General features: G+C 40.8%; 1 protein-coding gene across 5 annotated transcripts in view; it reads right to left on the minus strand.

Annotated features, from left to right (window-relative positions):
• VTI1A (vesicle transport through interaction with t-SNAREs 1A) overlaps positions 1 to 20022 on the minus strand; it is a 395143-nt gene that overhangs the window by 166284 nt on the left and 208837 nt on the right. For 3 of the 5 annotated variants that reach the window (XM_066355095.1, XM_066355094.1, XM_066355092.1), the window contains 2 exons: positions 15372 to 15442; positions 14347 to 14408 (listed from right to left, as the gene is read on the minus strand). In XM_066355095.1, coding sequence (XP_066211192.1) covers positions 14347 to 14408; positions 15372 to 15442 — 133 coding nt within the window. Of the gene's footprint in view, positions 1 to 14335; positions 14409 to 15371; positions 15443 to 20022 lie in introns of all 5 variants that reach the window. The other 2 variants (XM_066355097.1, XM_066355096.1) reach the window with 1 other exon arrangement.

The raw sequence follows: 20022 nt of genomic DNA on the forward strand, positions 1-20022 counted from the left end.
AAAACCCCCTCAAGAATGGGGAAATCATATACAAGATGAGCATTTATTCTCTTCAGCTAAGAAACTACTATAATCTATGAATGAAGACAAATAGCACCAATATATAGCAAATAGCTAGAAAAAAAAACCTGTTTAACATAATGGAAATATTCCTGTGAGAGACTATTATATAATCACTTTAAATAAGAATTACAAGAGTTTTTAATGGCATGGGAAAATGCTTTCTATATAACCTTAATGCAAATAGCGGAATATGAAATTGTACATGTTGCATGAACTCAATTACACAAATAAAATCCATAGAAAAAGAGTGGAATGAAATATCCCAAAACTAACCAGTTGCTCCCTTTCACTGTGATTTTGGATAACTCATCCTGTTTTTTGATAGGTTTTTTTTTCCCTACAGAATAAAAGGTTTTCAAAAAGTTTTATTAGATTTTTTAAATTAGGAACAATTACAATTATGAAGACTATGTGGAAACTTAGAGATAGATTTATGATACAATATTACTAAGAGAAAAAGCATTAGGACATCACACATGGATTGTGATGGAAAGACTGGGAGGGAATACTTGTATCAAGTGTGGAACTTGTTTCAAAATAGAGGAATTGAAAACAGATTTTTTTTTCTTCTAAAAATTTCCTTTAATATTAGTATTTTATGTTTCATGGGGAAAATGTGATTTAAAAAGAATGCTTTCAAACAAAAAATATTAGTCGTACCCTGAGTCAACGTGGTGACATGACACAAAAAGAAACCTTTCTGATGGCAGTAACCACTTTCCATAGTTCCCCGAAGACTACTCAGGCTCACTTTCATGTTCCAAATAATCACTATTATTATAACTTAGACTAAGGCCTTTTTCTCTTTTATACTCTCTCCCTAGCACTTGGCCTATTGTTCAGAAATTTGCAAGTGTTAGTGAGACAAATATTTGGTGACTGAACAAGCGAGCAAGGGAAGAAAAGGTACAGCCTTCGGTAAGAAGACTGCATTTACTCAGCTCTTACAGCCTCTCCAATGCTGAAAACGACAAGGATGCTCTGCTTCAAGAATTCTCACCACCCATCCTAGATTACATGCTCTATGGACATCCTGTCGGAGCCAAAACCTGGTGCCATGTTTTTATTTCTCTTTTCCATTTCAAAAGAAAAAGCTGTGGTTAATTCTCATTTTCCTGCGGGCAGAGGGAAGGGAAACTTTTTATGTGTGTAGAAGAATGGCACCCCCTAGCCACCTGAGGACGGTTCCTCCCAGGAACACCTGTTTGCTCCAATTGAAGCCTCTCCAAATCGGGTCCCGGGGACCAGGAGCTTGCTCTTCCAACGTCCCGCCGTTCTACAATATTCATTCCCCACCTGTCTGATGGCCGTGATAGCTTGGGAATGCTCCAGCCAGGGAAAGCTGTTTCTTGGCCCTGACACGGCAGAGCAAACAGCAGCTAATGTTCACCCACAATCTGGCCCAGGTCCAGCTGCCTGAGCTAAGAAACGACTCTCCTTTTCTTTCTACAGTCTACCAGGCTTAGCACAAGTTCTCCGGCGGGGGGAGGCAGGTAATTTCTCATCCTCATACGCATATGGGGCAACCTAATTGTATTTTTTGCCGTTTGTCTTTTAAATCAGAGGGTTTTGTTTTTGGGGGGGTTTGCACTCCTAGTCCTATTGAATAGTTGCTCAGTACTGAAGATGAAGATTGGTAAATTAATTTCTCCAACAAGAGAACTATCAAAATCTAGAAGGTAAAATGTAATAAAAACCAACTTAAACACACAATTTAACATGTAATTCAAGGTAGAAAATAAAAGATGTCCACATCAAACTCCAATTATGATAGCGAAATAATGTTTTATTTAAAAAAAATTCTAACCGTGAAAAAACTGTACATTTGAAAAGCTTACATAAAGCCTTATAAATAAGAGACCTTTTATCTACTCCACATCCATGAGCTTAAAAATATTTTATCTATGCAATTTCAAGGCACATAAAAACTCCAGTGAATAAATAAAATGTTCTTTTTTCCTTTATACAGAAGCTTTAAAAATTATCCATATAAATGGCTTGGCCTTGAACAAACAGATTAAAAGACCTAAAAGGCTATGGTTTCAGATCATGTATACATAATAGAAAATGAATGCTTTTCTTTATGGACTAGGCAAGTTTTCTACTAATAAATTCTATAAGCCCATTTGATGAGAAAGGTTTAACTAGAATATATGAAAACATTCAGTGTTTTAAAGTGATACACTGATCAAATAATTAACATGCCACAATAAAATAATTCATGCACTCTGCCAATATTCTTTGCATCTATTCATGAATCACATGTAGAGTCGGTATAGTCAACATGCAGTAGAATTTCAGAGGCAATAACGTTTTATAAATGTGACTTCAGTTAAGAATTTCAAAATTCTCACTGTCTTCCTAAAATTGGGACAAGGCGTGTGAAAAGATTTTTCATAACAGTTTACAATGAGAACTATTGAGGTGACATCAAGCCTTTCTTACTTCTTTGAAGAAAATCTTAAAAACTCCATTGCAATGAAAAAAAATCTCAGTAAGCCTTTGGATCATATTTACGTTATGAGCAAGTGCAGCTATAAGTTGTTTGCTAACTTCCTCTGTACTCTCAACACAGTTGTGCACAAATAGGTCATTTTAACACTGTCCCCCGGCATTCGAGTTCTGCTACTGGGAGTTGCGTATATCCTGAAGCCACCACAGGGAGGGGAGCAGCTCGCCCAGGAAGGGGGTTAAGACTCACACATGACTTTTAGGCCCTGACACTTGTCATCCTCTCTGTAGTCTTACTGACCCCACAGGCCTCAGGGATTTTTTCTTCCTGTGATCACCTATTGCATTGATCTCTCACTTACCATGTAGCACAAGCCACTGTGTATGTATTGTTGTTTCTTAAAAAATATTAAACTACCTGGGAGTAGAGTTCAGAGTTTGCTGAATCTGATGCATAACATGTTTCTTTTACACATAATCACTGAATATTTGCTTTTGGAAAAGACTACTCACTGCTGAAGAAGGTTGCTGCTGCTGTTACAACTAAGAGACTGGTAAGAACTTCATCTCTGCGGCTACAATCAGGGCATTGGTCCAAGTTTTGCCCCAACATGGTGGAATGAACTTGGATAAGACTCAGCTTCTGTTGGTGGGTTTCCATTGACTTTAATATAAGGATAATAATGGCAATACCAATTCACAGAGTACTTAGGAAGATTACATTAAATGACAATTTGTATATGAAAATGCCTTCTAAACCAGAAGGTTCCATAGTACAGATTACTATAATTGTCTTCAAGGAGTTATTTTGATTTTCCAAAGAAGTTTTCCCTGCAAAGTTTCTTGTTAAACTTTGTGGAAAACTCAAAATAAGTGTTTCTGGTAGGCCAGTGCATTTCAAATTAGCCAGGATATCAAAGCTCTTGAGTGGTATTTTGTTAGGACATTGTATACAGTTTTGTAACAATAGTTCATTTATCCACATTTTTAATGTTGGTTGTGGACTCTTAAAAATCTTATGGGAAATTCCCAGAAAGATGCATATACACACATAACAAGAATTTTCAGAGCGCTCCAGTGGTTCAGAGACACTGTGAAGCCCCCCCCCCCCCAGGACAGGGACCACTGTCCCACGCCTTGAGACAGGGAGTATGAGTGGTTGCATGAGAGCACTTGCAACCTGACACACACACTATAACTGGCTTGGGAATTGAAAAGCTAATAGTTTGTTTATTTCTTCATCATAAAATCATTAAGGCATCAGAAGATGGAAAAGTGGAATGATTTTTCCCAGGTAAAAACTATAAGTGTACAAGAAAATTGGGTGCTTTTCTTTCATAACTCCAAGCCTTCTCAATCCTTTAAAAAAAACTTTTTTGGGGGGGTAAAATTTATCATTCTGGCATTTTCTTCACTAGTATCCATGTTTCGTTTCAAAGTCCTTCATATAACTTTGCAAAAGAAATCACTAAGTTTTATAATAGGATAGGAAAGTTTAAAAAATGATCATGCCATTTCAGCTTCTATCTGGTCAAAAAAAGTTGAGACAATTTAAAATGAAAAATGAAAATGACCTCAATTAATGCTAGCAAGGTGGCAAATGTTAGAATTTAACAAAGACTTAAATTACACTCTTGGATCCCAGATATACTGCTTCGCAAATAGTGGGGTATTTTTCCTGAAAAAGCAAAGAATGCTTTCTGAATACCTGGGTGACCGAGTCCGCAGATGCACACAGTTGTTTCTTATTATGGCTTCCCTGAAAACACTTCTGGGAAGCACAGTCCCCCAACCACCTACTTTGTTTACAAGAGACGAAACTGCTTGTGTGGTATAAATAGGAGTCTGTCTGTAAATGTGGCTGAAAAATAAAATGCAACCATGAAAAGGAGCCATTTCCTGCCCCCGAGGTGGCTTTAAAAAAAAAAAATCTTAGCTACTTTCGGAACAGCACCAAGGCATAAATAATAATTATCAATTGCCGCACAATAAAAGACTAATTAAAAAAAAAAAAGAGAAAGAAAAGAAACCAAGAAGAAAACCCCCTACTAGCTACAGATTCCAGGGATACATTCAGAATTGTCAGCATTGGAAAGTTTTCTTATCCCTCCAGATGATGAAACCCCTTTCTGTCCTCCTGCATTTGCGATGTATATCTATAACTCGTTCCTGTCGGTGCAGATAAACCTGGCCTTGTCTCCCCTAAATTCACTTTCAAAAGCAGATTCACAGTTGTTTGACTTTTGATCTGGGTAGCAGCTCGCTCCACCACCTGCACTGTGCCTGAGCTGTTACTGAGCTTGCTTTGTCCCGTCTTATAACACAGCGAGCCTTTTAAAATTGATGTGTGAATACTCTATTTTACAATGTGAGCGTTCAAACAAAAAAATATGGTGGTGTTGTTGGTGGTGTTGGTGGCGGCAGCGGCGGCGGCGGCAGGCAGCATGAGGGGGAGAGGCTTGCAGAGGGGGAAGCCCTGACACTGGCTTCATGAAGTTCAGATATTGTTCGCTGCATTTAATGAAACAGATGGTCAAAGGCCTCCCTCAACTTACAATGGAGCGGACAGTGGTGGAATGGTGTGGGGGGCCCGGGACTGTAAGACGCTGCTGGGTGATGGTGTGTGTTAATAAATAGCCATTTACAAGGGGGAATGGGGCTCCTTTACTTGTTCAGAAGGGAGGCCTAGGACTCCCTGCTTCCAGTTAACAGCTAAAGGCTGTGTTCAAAGACGTCATTGATGGTGAAGGTACCGGGCACCCGTCCTAGCCTACATTGCATTAGAGAATGGCGTGTATCCTGACGGAAGAAAGAAAAAATCATAAAGGAAAGGTAGTTCGAGAATTAGGTTAAATTGTGGCGCACAACAGAGGAAAATAAAAGGATGCTTTTCTACGGTGATTAATTAATGGACAGAAAATTGTTACTGTGTAGTCACTTTATCCTTGAAATGAACACGTTTACATTGTAGCCAAAGTGCAACAGAGAAAAACCTGCGGGGTTTCAACGACAGCTACAGCTACGGAGAAATTCTTCTCAGCCATCCTGTCAAAGTTCATTCACTGACCCGGCCTAGCCAGGGAACATGGCCTTGTGCTAAGTGCCACAAGGCTCCTGACCAGCGGCAGCTTCCAGTTCAGACCACAGGAATCGAAGAGAGCTGGTTATACAGAAACCCTCAAGCCCTTCAGGTGGGGGACTGCTAGGACAACTGTCACTACCTCCGGGGAACCCTTCTGTCAACAGCCCGTCTCAGAGGCAAGAACGGTTATGCCTGACCACAACTAAAGGCTACTTTCATATTATAAAGCGCTATGGATCCCAACTGTGTTTCCTGCTTAGTGTTCCAGTGGGACACTAGAATCTGTCTGGGTGTTGGCACAGGGGTTTGTGCAAACGACAAGGCTTCCCTGGCTTTATTTCTCTCATAATCGAACAGCCTCCCCTACGTATTGTGCAACATTGTGGGGAACTGTATAAGACCCTTTTGGGGATGAGGGAGGGGCTACAGGCGTCCCCAAACTACGGCCCGCGGGCCACATGCGGCCCCCTGAGGTCACTTATCCAGCCCCCGCCGCACTTCCGGAAAGGGCACCTCTTTCATTGGTGGTCAGTGAGAGGAGCACTGTATGTGGTGGCCCTCCAATGGTCTGAGGGACAGTGAACTGGCCCTCTGTGTAAAAAGTTTGGGGACCCCTGGCTAGGAGAACACCCAGATGTAGTCGGTAATAAGCACGATATACGACATGCAAAGCGGAGGCGTCCGTGCCTTGTAAGAAGTACCACGTACTGGAAAGAGCGACCAGAACACAGGCAGGTCACTCCCACCTGGGGGGCCGCTGACAGTGTGATGGAGGGAATGGGCCTCACCTCAGGGCCAGTGTACAGATGCAAGTTCATCTGGAACATTCTGAAGATAAAATTTGTTGTTTTTGTCAACCTAGTATCCATACTTTTCTTTTTTAGTAAAAGTCCTGGGTTTTTGGAGGGACCGATTATTGTCCATTCTCAGTCCATGTGTCCATCCCTTGCATGAAGTCTCAGGTCTAAAACATCAGGTCACAGATAAATGGGATTTTTAACTAACTGGAGTCACCCAGAATCAAGAAGACTCCATGCTGTGACTTTTGTTGGAACCACTGGGAAGATAAAATTGCTATAGTCCAGGAGTCGGGAACCTATGGCTCGCGAGCCAGATGTGGCTCTTTTGATGGCTGCATCTGGCTCGCAGACAAATCTTTAATTAAAAAAATAATAACGTGGCCCTGGCCGGTTGGCTCAGCGGTAAAGCGTCGGCCTGGCATGCAGGGGACCCGGGTTCGATTCCTGGCCAGGGCACATAGGAGAAGCGCCCATTTGCTTCTCCACCCCCCCCCCCTTCCTCTCTGTCTCTCTCTTCCCCTCCCGCAGCCGAGGTTCCATTGGAGCAGAGATGGCCCGGGCACTGGGGATGGCTCCTTGGCCTCTGCCCCAGGCGCTAGAGTGGCTCTGGTCGCAGCGGAGCGACGCCCCGGAGGGGCAGAGCATCGCCCCCTGGTGGGCGTGCCGGGTGGATCCCGGTCGGGCGCATGCGGGAGTCTGTCTGACTGTCTCTCCCCGTTTCCAGCTTCAGAAAAATACAAGAAAAAAAAAAATAATAATGTTAAAAATATAAAACATTCTCATGTATTACAATCCATTCATTTCCCACCGCTCATGTTCATGGTTGTGGGTGGCTGGAGCCAATCACAGCTGTCCTCCGAGACAATACCAAATTTTTATTGGATAATGCGTAACGTACATGGGTCGTTGTATGGCTCTCACGGAATTACATTTTAAAATATGTAGCATTCATGGCTCTCTCAGCCAAAAAGGTTCCCGACCCCTACTATAGTCACTGAGGTGGCTTCCAAAAGCTGTGTCCCCACGAGGAGAAACGCTGACCAAGGACGACCTCACACACAGGAGAGCTGGGATGAGAGACGGAGAAGCAGGACCAGGTTCTGATGACACTGTTTGACCCCTCACCTTTGGCTGCACTTGAAGCTGCCTCTGCCCTTCAGCTAGCCACATGTGACAAAACATACCTATATTATGTACCTTTCAACGTGGGTGGCTCTGAATAGTTTACTTGACTGAGCATAGTTAGTCTCATCTGTAAAATGAGGATACAATGCTTCTTTCACAGGGTGCTGAAAGATTAAATCAGGTAAAGTGTGTAAAGTATGGTTAGGGTTAGGCACACACTTAGGGCAACTGCCGCGTTAGATACCCTTAAATACTGCATTCACATGTCTGATACAGGACCAAGAGTCTATGTTTAAAGCTACAAGAATGTTATTAAAGAGAAACATATATCAAGAAATCCAAAGCTGTTACTTAGTTTGGTAAAAACATCACCTGTGCTGGCCTTGAAGAGCCCAGGCCATTGGACAAAGGCTTTGAGTCAAGTGTGTGGTTATCAATTGACTCACACAACAAGGACTTGAGACATTTAAATTTTTTTCTCTTTGTAGCATTAGTCTAAGCCTGGATCCTAAATCTGTTAAGTTTACAGAATCTGCAGCAAATTCAATTTATTCTGAAAGAATAAGCTCTTGATTAAAAGGTGAAGAATTTCTCAGAGGGTAAGGTTTTGCTGTACTAGCTTCAGGTCAGGGCCCACATTCTTCACTAGTAAAAACAGGCCACGAAAGAGCAATGAGACAGACACAGAAACGGGGCAGCATTAATGGAAGGCATTTCGAGAGAAGATACGTTTTTCCATGCATAAAAACTGAGAATAAATTCTCAAGGACATTTTTTCTCACAAGTCTGAAAACTCTACTGTTGAATTATCAGAAATTGTAGTAAGAACAATTAAAATGTAAAAAAAAAAAATGTTTCCTGTGCTAAAGGAGGTAGGGAAAGAATGAATTTTTAAAGAAGATAAAATGAAAATCATTCAGCTATGGCTCATCTCTTTAGGAACAAAACTGTTTATTTAAAAATTTTATATTTCTGTTGCTTATAGATCTGGCATTGGTATTTCTGGTATTCTTACCCTTAAGAACTATTCCAACAGTATATTTAAGCCTTCCAGATGTTTTACCTCCCTCCCGACCAAAGTAACAAAACCATGTTCAAAATGTAGAATGGGATAGCAACAACAGGTGGCAATTATTCCCCAGACTGAGTCCGAAGTAGCTCTGACAACAATTCTACACATTAAATAGCAACGTATGAACAGTGTTAGCTAGGTCAGCTGCATTTAATACCATCTGCTTTGTTCATATTATAGATGAGTTAAGAGGGTCTCAGCAAAGACACGCCTACTCAGAGAAGTTACAACATGATGGGAGGGAAAAGAGAACTCAATTTTTGAAGGAAACATTCTGGGTTTTTGAAAAAAAGTTGCAGCAACAGGGGCAAAGATGGGTAGTGTGTGGGAGAGAGAAAAGTATTTGATACTAAGATAATCATACAAAAAAGATATTTAAAAAAATCACACATGCCATTTGTTGTTGTAAGCTTTTTGCCAGCATGTATACATGCAGTGGATGAGCCAATATAAATTTATTAAAATGTCTTTCAAGTTTATGTCAGTGGAAATTTCAAAGTATAACTCTGTTACAGTCCTAAGGAATCCTTCAGCTGCTTCGAGAAACAAGTATACTATTACTGATAGATTATTCACTCTTCAGAGGTAAAAAAGAAATAGTCATGATGTCCTTTGTTTCCTGACCGAAACTCGTGAAAACCTCTATTTCCCTTTTCACTGATAGCCAGCACTGTTTGATCTAATAAGACTTCTCAGTCACATGTGCAGGAAAAATATACAAACACATACATACATCAAATATACGAAAGAGCCACATTCAAGCCTCTTAGTGCTATTTGCACTTTAAGACACCATCGAAACAACCCAACTTAATGAAAGTCAATGAAAAATCCATTTTTTTTGGCTCCAATCACCAAATGAATGGTCATTTGTTTCATGAGAATTTTCATTATTATCTGAAATATTGTCCACAGAGTCAGGAAATGAACAGTTGGTCCCCAGGGAGCTCTCTGTCTTATGTTAAGACAGAAGAAAAATACAGGAAACTGGCTATACCTATATTCTGATGTCAGGGTTTACTACTGTAAATTTGAATGAATCAATTTTGTTTCCTCTTTAGGCAATACTGTATAGTTACATGAAGAATGGCTCATTGATGTTGGTTGGATCAGTTCCTATCTCAGTAAACTAGATGTATCTCAATATTTTCTACATACTTTAGTTCTTTCCAAAACTTGTTTCTGTTATGATTTCATATCACCTTCTATTTTTCCCAACCGTAGTGGTTTTATAGCTATTAAAACTGTATTTTCTATTGGGTATCCTTTTTAAAGACAATTAAGGATTTTTCGGAGTCGCAGGATCTGCACTGGCTTCCTTGAGGGTTAGATCATTTTATGACTTCCCACAGCACTTGGAAGGCACACCTTCTCTACTAGATAGAAGCATTCTGAAGGCAAAAATCAAACTGGTTTCATTGGAGGATCCCCAAGGCCTTGTAGACAGGCATTAAATATTCAGCAGAAAGAGAATAAGCAGAAAAAATGAAGAAAGGAAATAGATTTTTTTTAAAGCCTCATTTGAAGTTAAAAAAAGATAAAAAAGCATAAATGGTAGTGGCTGCCGCTGACTTCTTTTATTTCCTGTCTGCTCTGGGTCAGTTTTACAGACGATCAGGCGGGTATATGTACAGACATGGGCACCGATGGAACGCCGGCCTCACCTGTTCACCTGTCTTCACAATAGATTAACCAAGATAAGTAAAATGACCCAACTAAGGGGCCATGGCATGCCCATTTCTGTTCATTTTATGAATTTAAAAAATATCTAAGTTGAAACAAGTAGAAGTAATCAGCAATCTTTCTTTTAAATAAAATAATTCCCTGGTTTTGGAGATATTCCGGAGTACCTACCTATTTTTAGTCATACGGAATTTATCACATGGAGATAAGTAAGCTTATGATGTCTGCAGGTAAACACCGATTCTGCACAAGGAGGACAGTCATGTCTTTCATTCATTGGTGAAGGTGACAATGAGTACATGTTCAGTATTATAACTTTTCCCACATCAGAAGCACCTGTTAGCATACGATGCAGCCAAGCAGTGTTGGTAAGAGAATGTGACTTCGGGAATAAAACCTCAGCAGAGCCAGAGCGGGACGTGAACACCATGTGAACGGGAGGACAGAACAGAGGACGCAAAGCCAGAGCACTGAAATGAGAGACTGGCACATTAACCCGGGCTCCCTCTCTCCAGACATGGTTTTCCCGTGGATAAGAAATAATGCTAAAGCCTGCCAGACTTACATGCCTCTGCTGTGAGGAAACAGGGACACTGGAAGGTAGGCTTCCCCCTCCCTCCTCTAAGGGAGGGTTCAGTCTCTTCCAGCCCTGCTCCAGCCACCTATGACCTAACCTTGCCCAGAATGCTGGGGTTAGCCACTGAAAGCTGAAGGTGACCAGGGCCGTCGGCCCCATCTACAACACTGTGGACGAGCCTAGGGTGTTTCTTCCAAGAAGCAGGTAAACTGATCTCATTTGCACAAGGGCCACTTAACTATGTCTTGCCTGAATAGTCAGGTTTTTTATTCTTCCCTCGAAGATCTCTGTTGTGGGTGTTGATAGTCCTATTTTCTGCTGCTTTGTTTAATATATAGTGTTTCCTTTATTCCTCCTACCTCAATGCCCCACTCATATTTCAGGCTGGGACCTACTCCTAATTTAGAGCTCTCTTTCCCCCTTTTGCCAACTTCTATTATGAATCTACCTTTGCCACCCAGCTTAGAGTATCCCAAGGTTCTCTTTACCAAGCCACAGTCGCAGAGCTCCAGGGAAGAGCAACCTGGTCTCAACTCTCCAGGCAGAGGAGAACAGAAGCTCCATCTCCACACATGCTGCAGATGGCTTTTCCAGTCTACCTGAATCATTACCAGCTAGAAGCAGCGGTCATTGGAACTTGGACGTGAGCTGCAAAGTATAGAATTGTGACAATAATTCCAGTGCCATGCGGACTTTTCCTGGAGGTGGACTTGTCCTGGACTCCTGCTCCCTGTGACAGCTCCTAACAGACTGAACTAGGTTTGGGTTGCATTTTTCAGGGATTTGGCATGGTGTTGGGGCCAACTTGGACTTGGTGAACATGTTAAGGAACTACTCTTTTATGGATTCTTGCTGTATTGGCCAAGAGTTTGCTTAAAGGCTTTAATCATTGTAAAAAAAAAGATAGAAGACTGGATAAAGAAGATGTGGCACATATACACCATGGTATACTATTCAGCCATAAAAACTGATGACATCGGATCACTTACAACAAAATGGTGGGATCTTGATAACATTATACGGCGTGAAATAGGTAAATCAGAAAAAAACAAGAACTGCAGGATTCCATACATTGGTGGGACATAGAAACGAGACTAAGAGACATGGATAAGAGTGTGGTGGTTACGGGGGTGGGGGGAGGGAAGGAGGGAGAGGGGGAGGGAGAAGGGGAGGGGCACAAAGAAAACTAGATAGAGGGTGAGGGAGGACAATCTGACTTTGGGTGATGGGTATGCAACAGAATTGAATGACAAGATAATCTGGACATGTTTTCTTTGAATATATGTACCCTGATTTGTTGATGTCACCCTATTAGAATTAATAAAAATTTATTCATAAAAAAAAAGAAGAAATAATGGAGTAGGAAAGATGTTTTTCCCAATTCCAAAAGAAAATGAACATCATGTGGGATGGTACTTGGAAATGAAAACAAACCCACCATTGGCACGTGGATCCAGGCTCAGTTAGGGTGCCATATTGATGACAAGTCCCTAGGCATCTTGGCTGAGACACAGTTACCAATATGTGCAGGTGGATTTAAAAGTTTCCCTGGCTCAGAAGTGCAAGGTGATGTCCACCTGGGGATTTTTATTTTTGTTCACACTCTAGACAGATCCCATAAGGAGATGAGTCATTGATTGACCTAGTTTGCCTACAAAGGGAACCCCAAGTAGATTTCAGCAGAGTAATTTTCTTCTATAGGCTTCTGAAACAACGGCGTTAGTATGATTTCCCCACAGAAAGACCCGTCAAAGGTTGCAGAAGTTGTTTGTGCTTCGCCCTCTCTAAATGACTTGCAAATTTATTCAAACGCAGTATGAGGAGATGCTTTATTTGTTGAAATAACTCTGCAGTGCCCTGCGCTAAAGGGTGAGGTACATCAAGCAGAAACATGGACAGAAATACACTGGTTTAGAAACCCATAAATCCTTATTTGAATCTGCCAACCTGAAAGCCACGTGCAGCCTGAATAAACTATTTTTCCTAAATGCTACATCTGATTAAGCCATACCATTAAATGACAGCTGAACTTTAACATTAATATGATATTATTTAAATAACCGCATGATTTTTTTTTACACTAAAAATGATGAATGATTTCTAGACAGCTCAATTGACGTAAAGCAGGAGGACTCTTTAATGAGATTTGACAAAATGGAGACACGTGCAGAATATTCGTTACAGCTCACATCGCAGGGAAACCAGAGAGGGTTGCTGTCTTTTTTTTTTTTTCTTTCTCACTTTTATTGTCTATAGGCACTGAAGCATTCCTTTCTATCATCACTTCTCTGTAGATTTTGCATCTTTCTAGGTCATTTACATATTAGTCTTAATCAGAGAGTTTAGTGGTTTATGGTTCAGAACTGGGATTGTAGATGTAGGAAAAGGAGGGGTTTACGAAGTTAGGTCAACACAGGTTGAAAATGTGCCAGAACTTTAGATCAGCCTGATAGAGAAATCGCATCGGCCCTGGAGACTTGGCAACTATATACCTTTGATTGGTTCTTTCGCGATCAATCTCTAACGCCGCAAACATACTGTTAGCAAGTTATTACATAGAGATACGTGATCAGAGAAGACTTTACTTATTTTCAAGTAGTTCTCTCTATAGAATCAATGACAGAAAAAGATTCTCTTCTTTATAATTCCAATTAAGCTATTCTAGAGGGGATTCTCAACATCCCCCATTCACATGTCTAGCCACAGTTCCAAATTGAAAGCTAGGCTAGATAATACTCATGGAGTAGATTCTCAATGTAAAATAATTACATGCTGAATATACCTAAGTGAAAAAAATGGCTCCAATTTTCAGACCAATGAAAATACTGCCCACTCCCTTCCAAAAAATTCAGACTATAGAATATGACCTGCACTGATGCATGTATTCTTAAGCTCTCCTGAATATTCTCCATCAACAAAAGGTCAATTACACATATAAAATATTAACGTGTGTTTGTGCGCACATGTAAATTCAAATTATTCAGATATTCTTTACATTTTAAAAGCCACCTTCAAGTATACATAAAATTCAGATGTTTCCCCAAACAGCATCTCTTAAAAAAAGAAATGAAAACAAAGGCCACAGAGTGCAAAGCGAATACCAGGAGCGCTCCTGATATACGAAGGCAGGCCTGCATCCTTTCTGCACGAAAGAGGCTGCCGGAACAGAAAATAAAAATTGTTCGGCTCCTGCCATGGGGCCCTCCTCAGGCTATGAAAAACTACTTCGTGTCTAACCCTAATTTTTTTTTCCATAGCTTGAGATAACCCCCCACCCCCAGCTCAAACCTTCTAACCTAAGGTACTCAGTGTAGGTCCCTGTCCAAACAAGAGTTAATGTCAGTGCTCAGTCATTTCAAAAGGGTCTTGACACAGGGTACTAAGAGCAGAAGCTTGGATGCTTGAAAATACCCAGTTGCCAAGAGATGAAAAACATAGTTAAAATAAAAAAAGAGAGAGAGAGAGAAGAAGATGGGTCCCTACCTGGTTCTTACCTTCGCAACATCCCCGTCAGGACCCTGGAGCTCTTCCCCAAGTTAGCATCTGTTTCCCGAAGCTGGGAGAACAAGAGCAGCATTAACCCAACCCAACCCAACCCAACCCAACCCAACCCAACCCAACCCAACCCAACCCAAACCAACCCAACCCAAACCAAACCAAACCAAACCAAACTGCAGGCAACTGGATTATTTATAAAGTGCGCTGGCAAACAAGACTTTTCTTTCGTGATAGGAAATCCAGTTCATAAAGAATGCACTGAAATACATTTTTGACACCTATACAATCTCTGGAAATGCTTCGATTTAGAAAAGGACATGTGATAGATAATCCTAGGAGCTTTAAACTGGATATTTGAACTGGATATAAAAGCAAATGTCTCAAAGCCTGACGAAGTTTGATATGTATATTGGTAATTAGTTATTTTTCCAATTTGTGAATATGCAAAACTCTAGTAATAAAAAAATGGAAGCAAAATGAATTAAAGGAGGATGAGATCAATGCTTTCACATTTCACTCTAAAAGGCTGGACGTGTGCCCTGGCTGAGTAGTTCAGCTGGTTGAAGCATCATTCTGACGTGCCAGGGTTGCAGGTTCGATCCTTGGTCAGAGCACATACAGGAATCAACCAATGAATGAATAAATGGGTAGAATAACAAATTGATATTTCTCTCTCTTCCTCTCTTTCTCTCAAGTCAGTCAATAAAAATTTGAAAAATAAAAATAAATAAAAGACCTATCATACCCCAAAATTTGCCCCAATGACCTTCTTATTGGCCATAGAGCTAAGTGAGATATCAATGTGGGCATTTCAGGTTGGGGACATACAGTCAGTCTCTTCTCTCTCCATCCTACACTCTTCTCTTTCCCTCTCCCCGGACCCTCCATCCCTCCATTACCCTGGCCATACATATACCTACATCTATGTGACTGTGACTGTCTACATATGGGCCAAAGACCCTGGAGTTTATGTCTCAGCGTTTACTGTATTTGTGAAAAGGCCAAATACACTTCTACTTACTCTTTCACGTGCTCTCTGTATCTTTTCTCTGTCGTGACTGAGGTTTTCCAACATCTCCTGGCCAATCTGCTCTGTGGAAAAGAAAATTTGAGTAAGGAAAGATGACTTTGGGTGTAAGAGAGAATGACTTGCAGCAGAAGCACCAACATAATGAGTGCAGAATTAATGTTAAGTAAGTGTACATCATACATCAGACACACATTTCAATTCATGTACCTGAAAAATATTTTTAAAGCATTTGATGAATTTACCTATTTGTCTTAGGTATGATAAGATGTGATTTAAAATTCAACCTACAGAACATGACCAGCGTGGCAATGATGATTTAGAGGTGATCTGACTTGCCCAAGGCAACCTTAGCAAATGATTGGCCAGGAGGGACAGCCTAGGTCCAATGGGCTCTCTATTACCATCATGACATTTAGCCTTTGGTTTTTACAGGTTATATATAATGTTCATGATTCTCCCATCCCTTTCCTACTGCATTATTGCACTGTTCTGTATATGCAAGTGAAACCCCATTTAGAACGATGCTGATTTTAATATGCTTGCCCCACATAAAGAGTCCTCATACTCTCAATTACTGCAGCTTGTTGGGAGTGGAACCATCTCTAGGCTGCTGCTCTCTTGAAGCCAAGGCTCATTTAGTGTGTTTTCAGTGACTCTGGGTGGTTGTCAGGGAGAGGTGAGCTCTCTCCTAAGTAGTTGAGAACAGCTCAAGCTGGAGACAGAAGTTCCAAACATTTCTCCTTGTAGAGGCAGGTAGAAACATTCATTAAAAAGCCACACTGCTGAATTCCAATGAGGTTTTCCGTTGCCGTGATCATCCCATTGATGGACAGTGGTTGGCTCTTCTGACTGGAGAATCTTTTACGAGACCTGACACCTATTCAGCTGCCTTGAATAACTTCCTTTCAGACTCTCCATCACTGGGAAGGTACCTTATTCTACAACAGAAGAATGATAATCTGCCTCTCTTCTAATCTTGGCAACCTGTCTGACTACCTTATTCTTCATTTCTTTTCTTTTTCTCTTGTATGGTCTCTTTAGCTGTAACCTAACAACAACAATCATCTCTGGCTAACAAACTTACAGAATCATTCAAAAAGCAAGGTAGTCATCTATTTTAACAACAGGAAATAGTTTAATCAAGGCATTAAGGTATCACCATGGGAATTACTTGATTCCTGTGTGTACACTGATATACTTTTTAGAGGGACATCCTAAAAACTGTAGAGCAGTGGTTAGGCCATATTGAGAACCTAGGCTGCGACCCCACACTGTCTGAGCCTAGAACCCATCGCTGACACTAGCTGTGGTGCCTCGCACAAGTCACCCAACTTTGTTGTGCCTCATTTTCTTCATCTCTAAGATGAGGATAAAAATAGTTCTATATCATAGGGTTGTTGTAAGGGTTAAGTAAGATAATTCAGTTAAACTATTTATCACAGTGACTGGTCTATAACAATAACTACTTATTGAATAATGATAATTGATATAAAAAAACTTTGACCTCCTCCTATCCTGAGTCTGCCATGGCCCACTTGTACTGCAATTTAATTCATTGATTAAAACATCTTTCCTCCTTTTCTCAGAGAGTTGCTTGTTATAGCCAAATGAAACAACCCAGGTAAAAATCCTTTGGAAGCCATAGGGTACCATATAAATGCATGTAATTGCACAATCATGAAATCAGTACACTCAACGAATAATCATTGAATCCAGAACTCTGTGCCAGATGTAGATGTTGGGGACATGGCCAGTAAACAAGATCAAGCCCTTCACTGAAGGGACTTCCAGGCTAGTAGTGAAGATTGAGCAGTTAAATGGCAAGTGTTACATGAGAGTTGGTACTTCGTGACACACCAGGAAAAGTAATGTATTGTATAGTCCTTTCATGATAGCAAATTCAAATAATAAAAGGCTACAGTACAATATCTATAAAACTCGGAAAATTCCTTCCAGTGCAGTCCTTTCCCATTAGAGTATCTCCTCTCAGCTTGATGTCAGCTTTTTATTATTACCTCCATACAATCTATCCTTAGGGTAAAATGGATAAAATATATGGTTCCCAGAGGAGGCATCATAAAAGTTGGAAGATGATACTGATAGTTGAGAAGGAGGAAAAAACTAGGGTTGAATTTTTTCTTTTTTTTTGCATAACAGCTATAATATTGAATTCTGTCATTCTGTTAGGTACTACTGTTACATTGAATTTCTTTAATCAATATAATATGTATAGCAATTTTAATTCATTTTTAACTTAAAATCCCTAATATTGATGAACACCATTAATCCTGGAATTATTTTAGCAACATACTGTTTATATAATACTTTCCCCTATCAAGATTGAGGGTATTATAACATGTAATTTCAAATGAAGAGGAAGTAGGAGATTACTACTCCTACTTTATTATTACTATTATTATCATTGTGTCTGTCACCACCATAATGTTCCCAGTAAGTATTTGCAGAAGGACTAAAGTGATGAGAAAATGAAATAAAGTGAAAAATGGAGTATATGAAAGGTGTGTGATCTTTTCCTGCTCTCAAAGCATTTCAAGTTAAGTCCACATTGAAATGCAGGTAATAGATCCACAATTCTATCCAGCTCGCAGGGGAAAAACACTATTCTGAATGGATCTATAGTCTGCCACTGAAGGAATCAATGGATAAGAGGTAAAGAGCTCAGGCCTTTTCAGGAGCCAGAAATCCCTCCCTCAGCCTCTTTGCCTCATGGGAAATATCTCAGCATCCAAAGAATTAACCCTCTCTGGTGAGAGAAGAGATACTGGCAAGGGTGTACACATCCTGGTCTTCACAGACACATACATTTGTTGGAAACAATCATTTTTTTCATTTCTTACTTGCTACCTTTGATTTTAATACCTCTAACAAAGAAAATTCCAGGCCACACATATTAGCAATGCTTGCTTTTATAGAATGAAAAAAAAGTTCATACAAAGACAGTTAGGTAGGGTTTTTCATTACATGTTCCTCTACCCCAAACAAACCAAAAACAACAGCTTAGAGGGGATTATTTTTAAAATAGATTGTCCTTTGTCAGAAAAGTATCAGACCTTCAGGGACTATTTCATTTAAAAAGTAGCAACATTTGTTAGGTTTTCTTTTCTTGAATAATTGAACTTAAGATGTAAGCACCTACCAAAAATACCAATAAAGCTCCCAGGCCTACACCAATGCAGGTGTGATAGGCTGTCTAGAGTTTTTGGTTTCAAACTTTCACAGTCCCTTAGCACGTGAATAAACCATACTACCTTTACTGAAAGAGTCTGAGAGATTATAAACTTGATAAACATTTCACTTGTTGACTGTGTGAGGAGCTTCTGGAGAGTGAGAAACAATGGAAGCAGAAGAGAAAACCAAACCCGAGGCTGCATGCTGGAATTCTACCTGTCAGTGTGAGCATGATGAATGAATTCCTGGGAAGAAGAGTTCCTTCCTGCACTTCTCCTGTCCTTTCCACAGGGGTCCTGGGAATCATCCCGGGAGTACGGCGTTCAGAGTTATAAAGTGAGCTTTTGTTTTCACCATTACCCTGAATGAATCTTAGCCTTGATCGATGGCCCTTTTTATTGGTTCACAAACTGCAGAATGGGTTTTGGCGAATATTTCCTCTCTTTTTCCATAGATGGGGGGGAGGGTTTACAACAGGCATTCAGCACTTTTCTGCCCCTTCAAGGAAAGAAGCCAGAAGCAGGGAGCTACAAATCTAGCAAGATACTTCCTGAAGGACCAGCCTAGCACTACGAGAGATCAGACTGCTCGTGGAGCTTGTACCACTGACAGCATCATTGCTCTCCATTCATAAAATAATAATGCTACCTGAACCCCCATAAGACTGACCTGAATGAGCGTAAGAAATATATCGAACTTGTATTTTGGAGATGATAAGATTAAAATATTCTCTATGAGAAGGCAGAACTGGCCTGACCAGGTGGTGGTACAGTGGATAGAACGTCAGACTGGGACACATAGGACCCAGGTTCGAAACCCTAAGGTTGCCGGCTTGAGCACGGGTTCATCTGGTTTGAACAAGGCTCACCAGCTTGAGCCCAAGGTCGCTGACTTGAGCAAGGGGTCACTCGGTCTGCTGTAGCCCCCCGCCCCAGGTCAAGGCACATATGAAAAAGCAACCAATGAACAAGTAAGGTGCTGCAATGAAGAATTGATGCTTCTCATCTCTCCCCCTTCCTGTCTGTTTGTCCCTCTATCTCTGTCACAAGAAAAAAAAAAGAAGGCAGAATTGACTGACATTCATATCATGTTATAATATAATCATGGCTGAAAGGGAGAAAGCCTCAAATATAATTCACCAGAAAATGTTCCCTTTGATAAATTCAAAATATTAAAAAAAGAAAGGCCCTGGCAGGTTGGCTCAGTGGTAGAACGTCAGCCTGGCGTGCAGGAGTTCCGGGTTCGATTCCTGGCCAGGGCAAAAGGAAAAGCGCCCATCTGCTTCTCCACCCCTCCCCCTCTCCTTCCTCTCTGTCTCTCTCTTCCCCTCCTGCAGCCAAGGCTCCATTGGAGCAAGGTTGGCCCAGGCGCTGAGGATGGCTCCATGGCCTCTGCCTCAGGTGCTAGAGTGGCTCTGGTTGCAACAGAGCATCGCCCCCTGGTGGGCATGCTG

Source organism: Saccopteryx leptura, chromosome 13 (genome assembly GCF_036850995.1).
Source record: "Saccopteryx leptura isolate mSacLep1 chromosome 13, mSacLep1_pri_phased_curated, whole genome shotgun sequence".
NCBI lineage: Eukaryota > Metazoa > Chordata > Mammalia > Chiroptera > Emballonuridae > Saccopteryx > Saccopteryx leptura.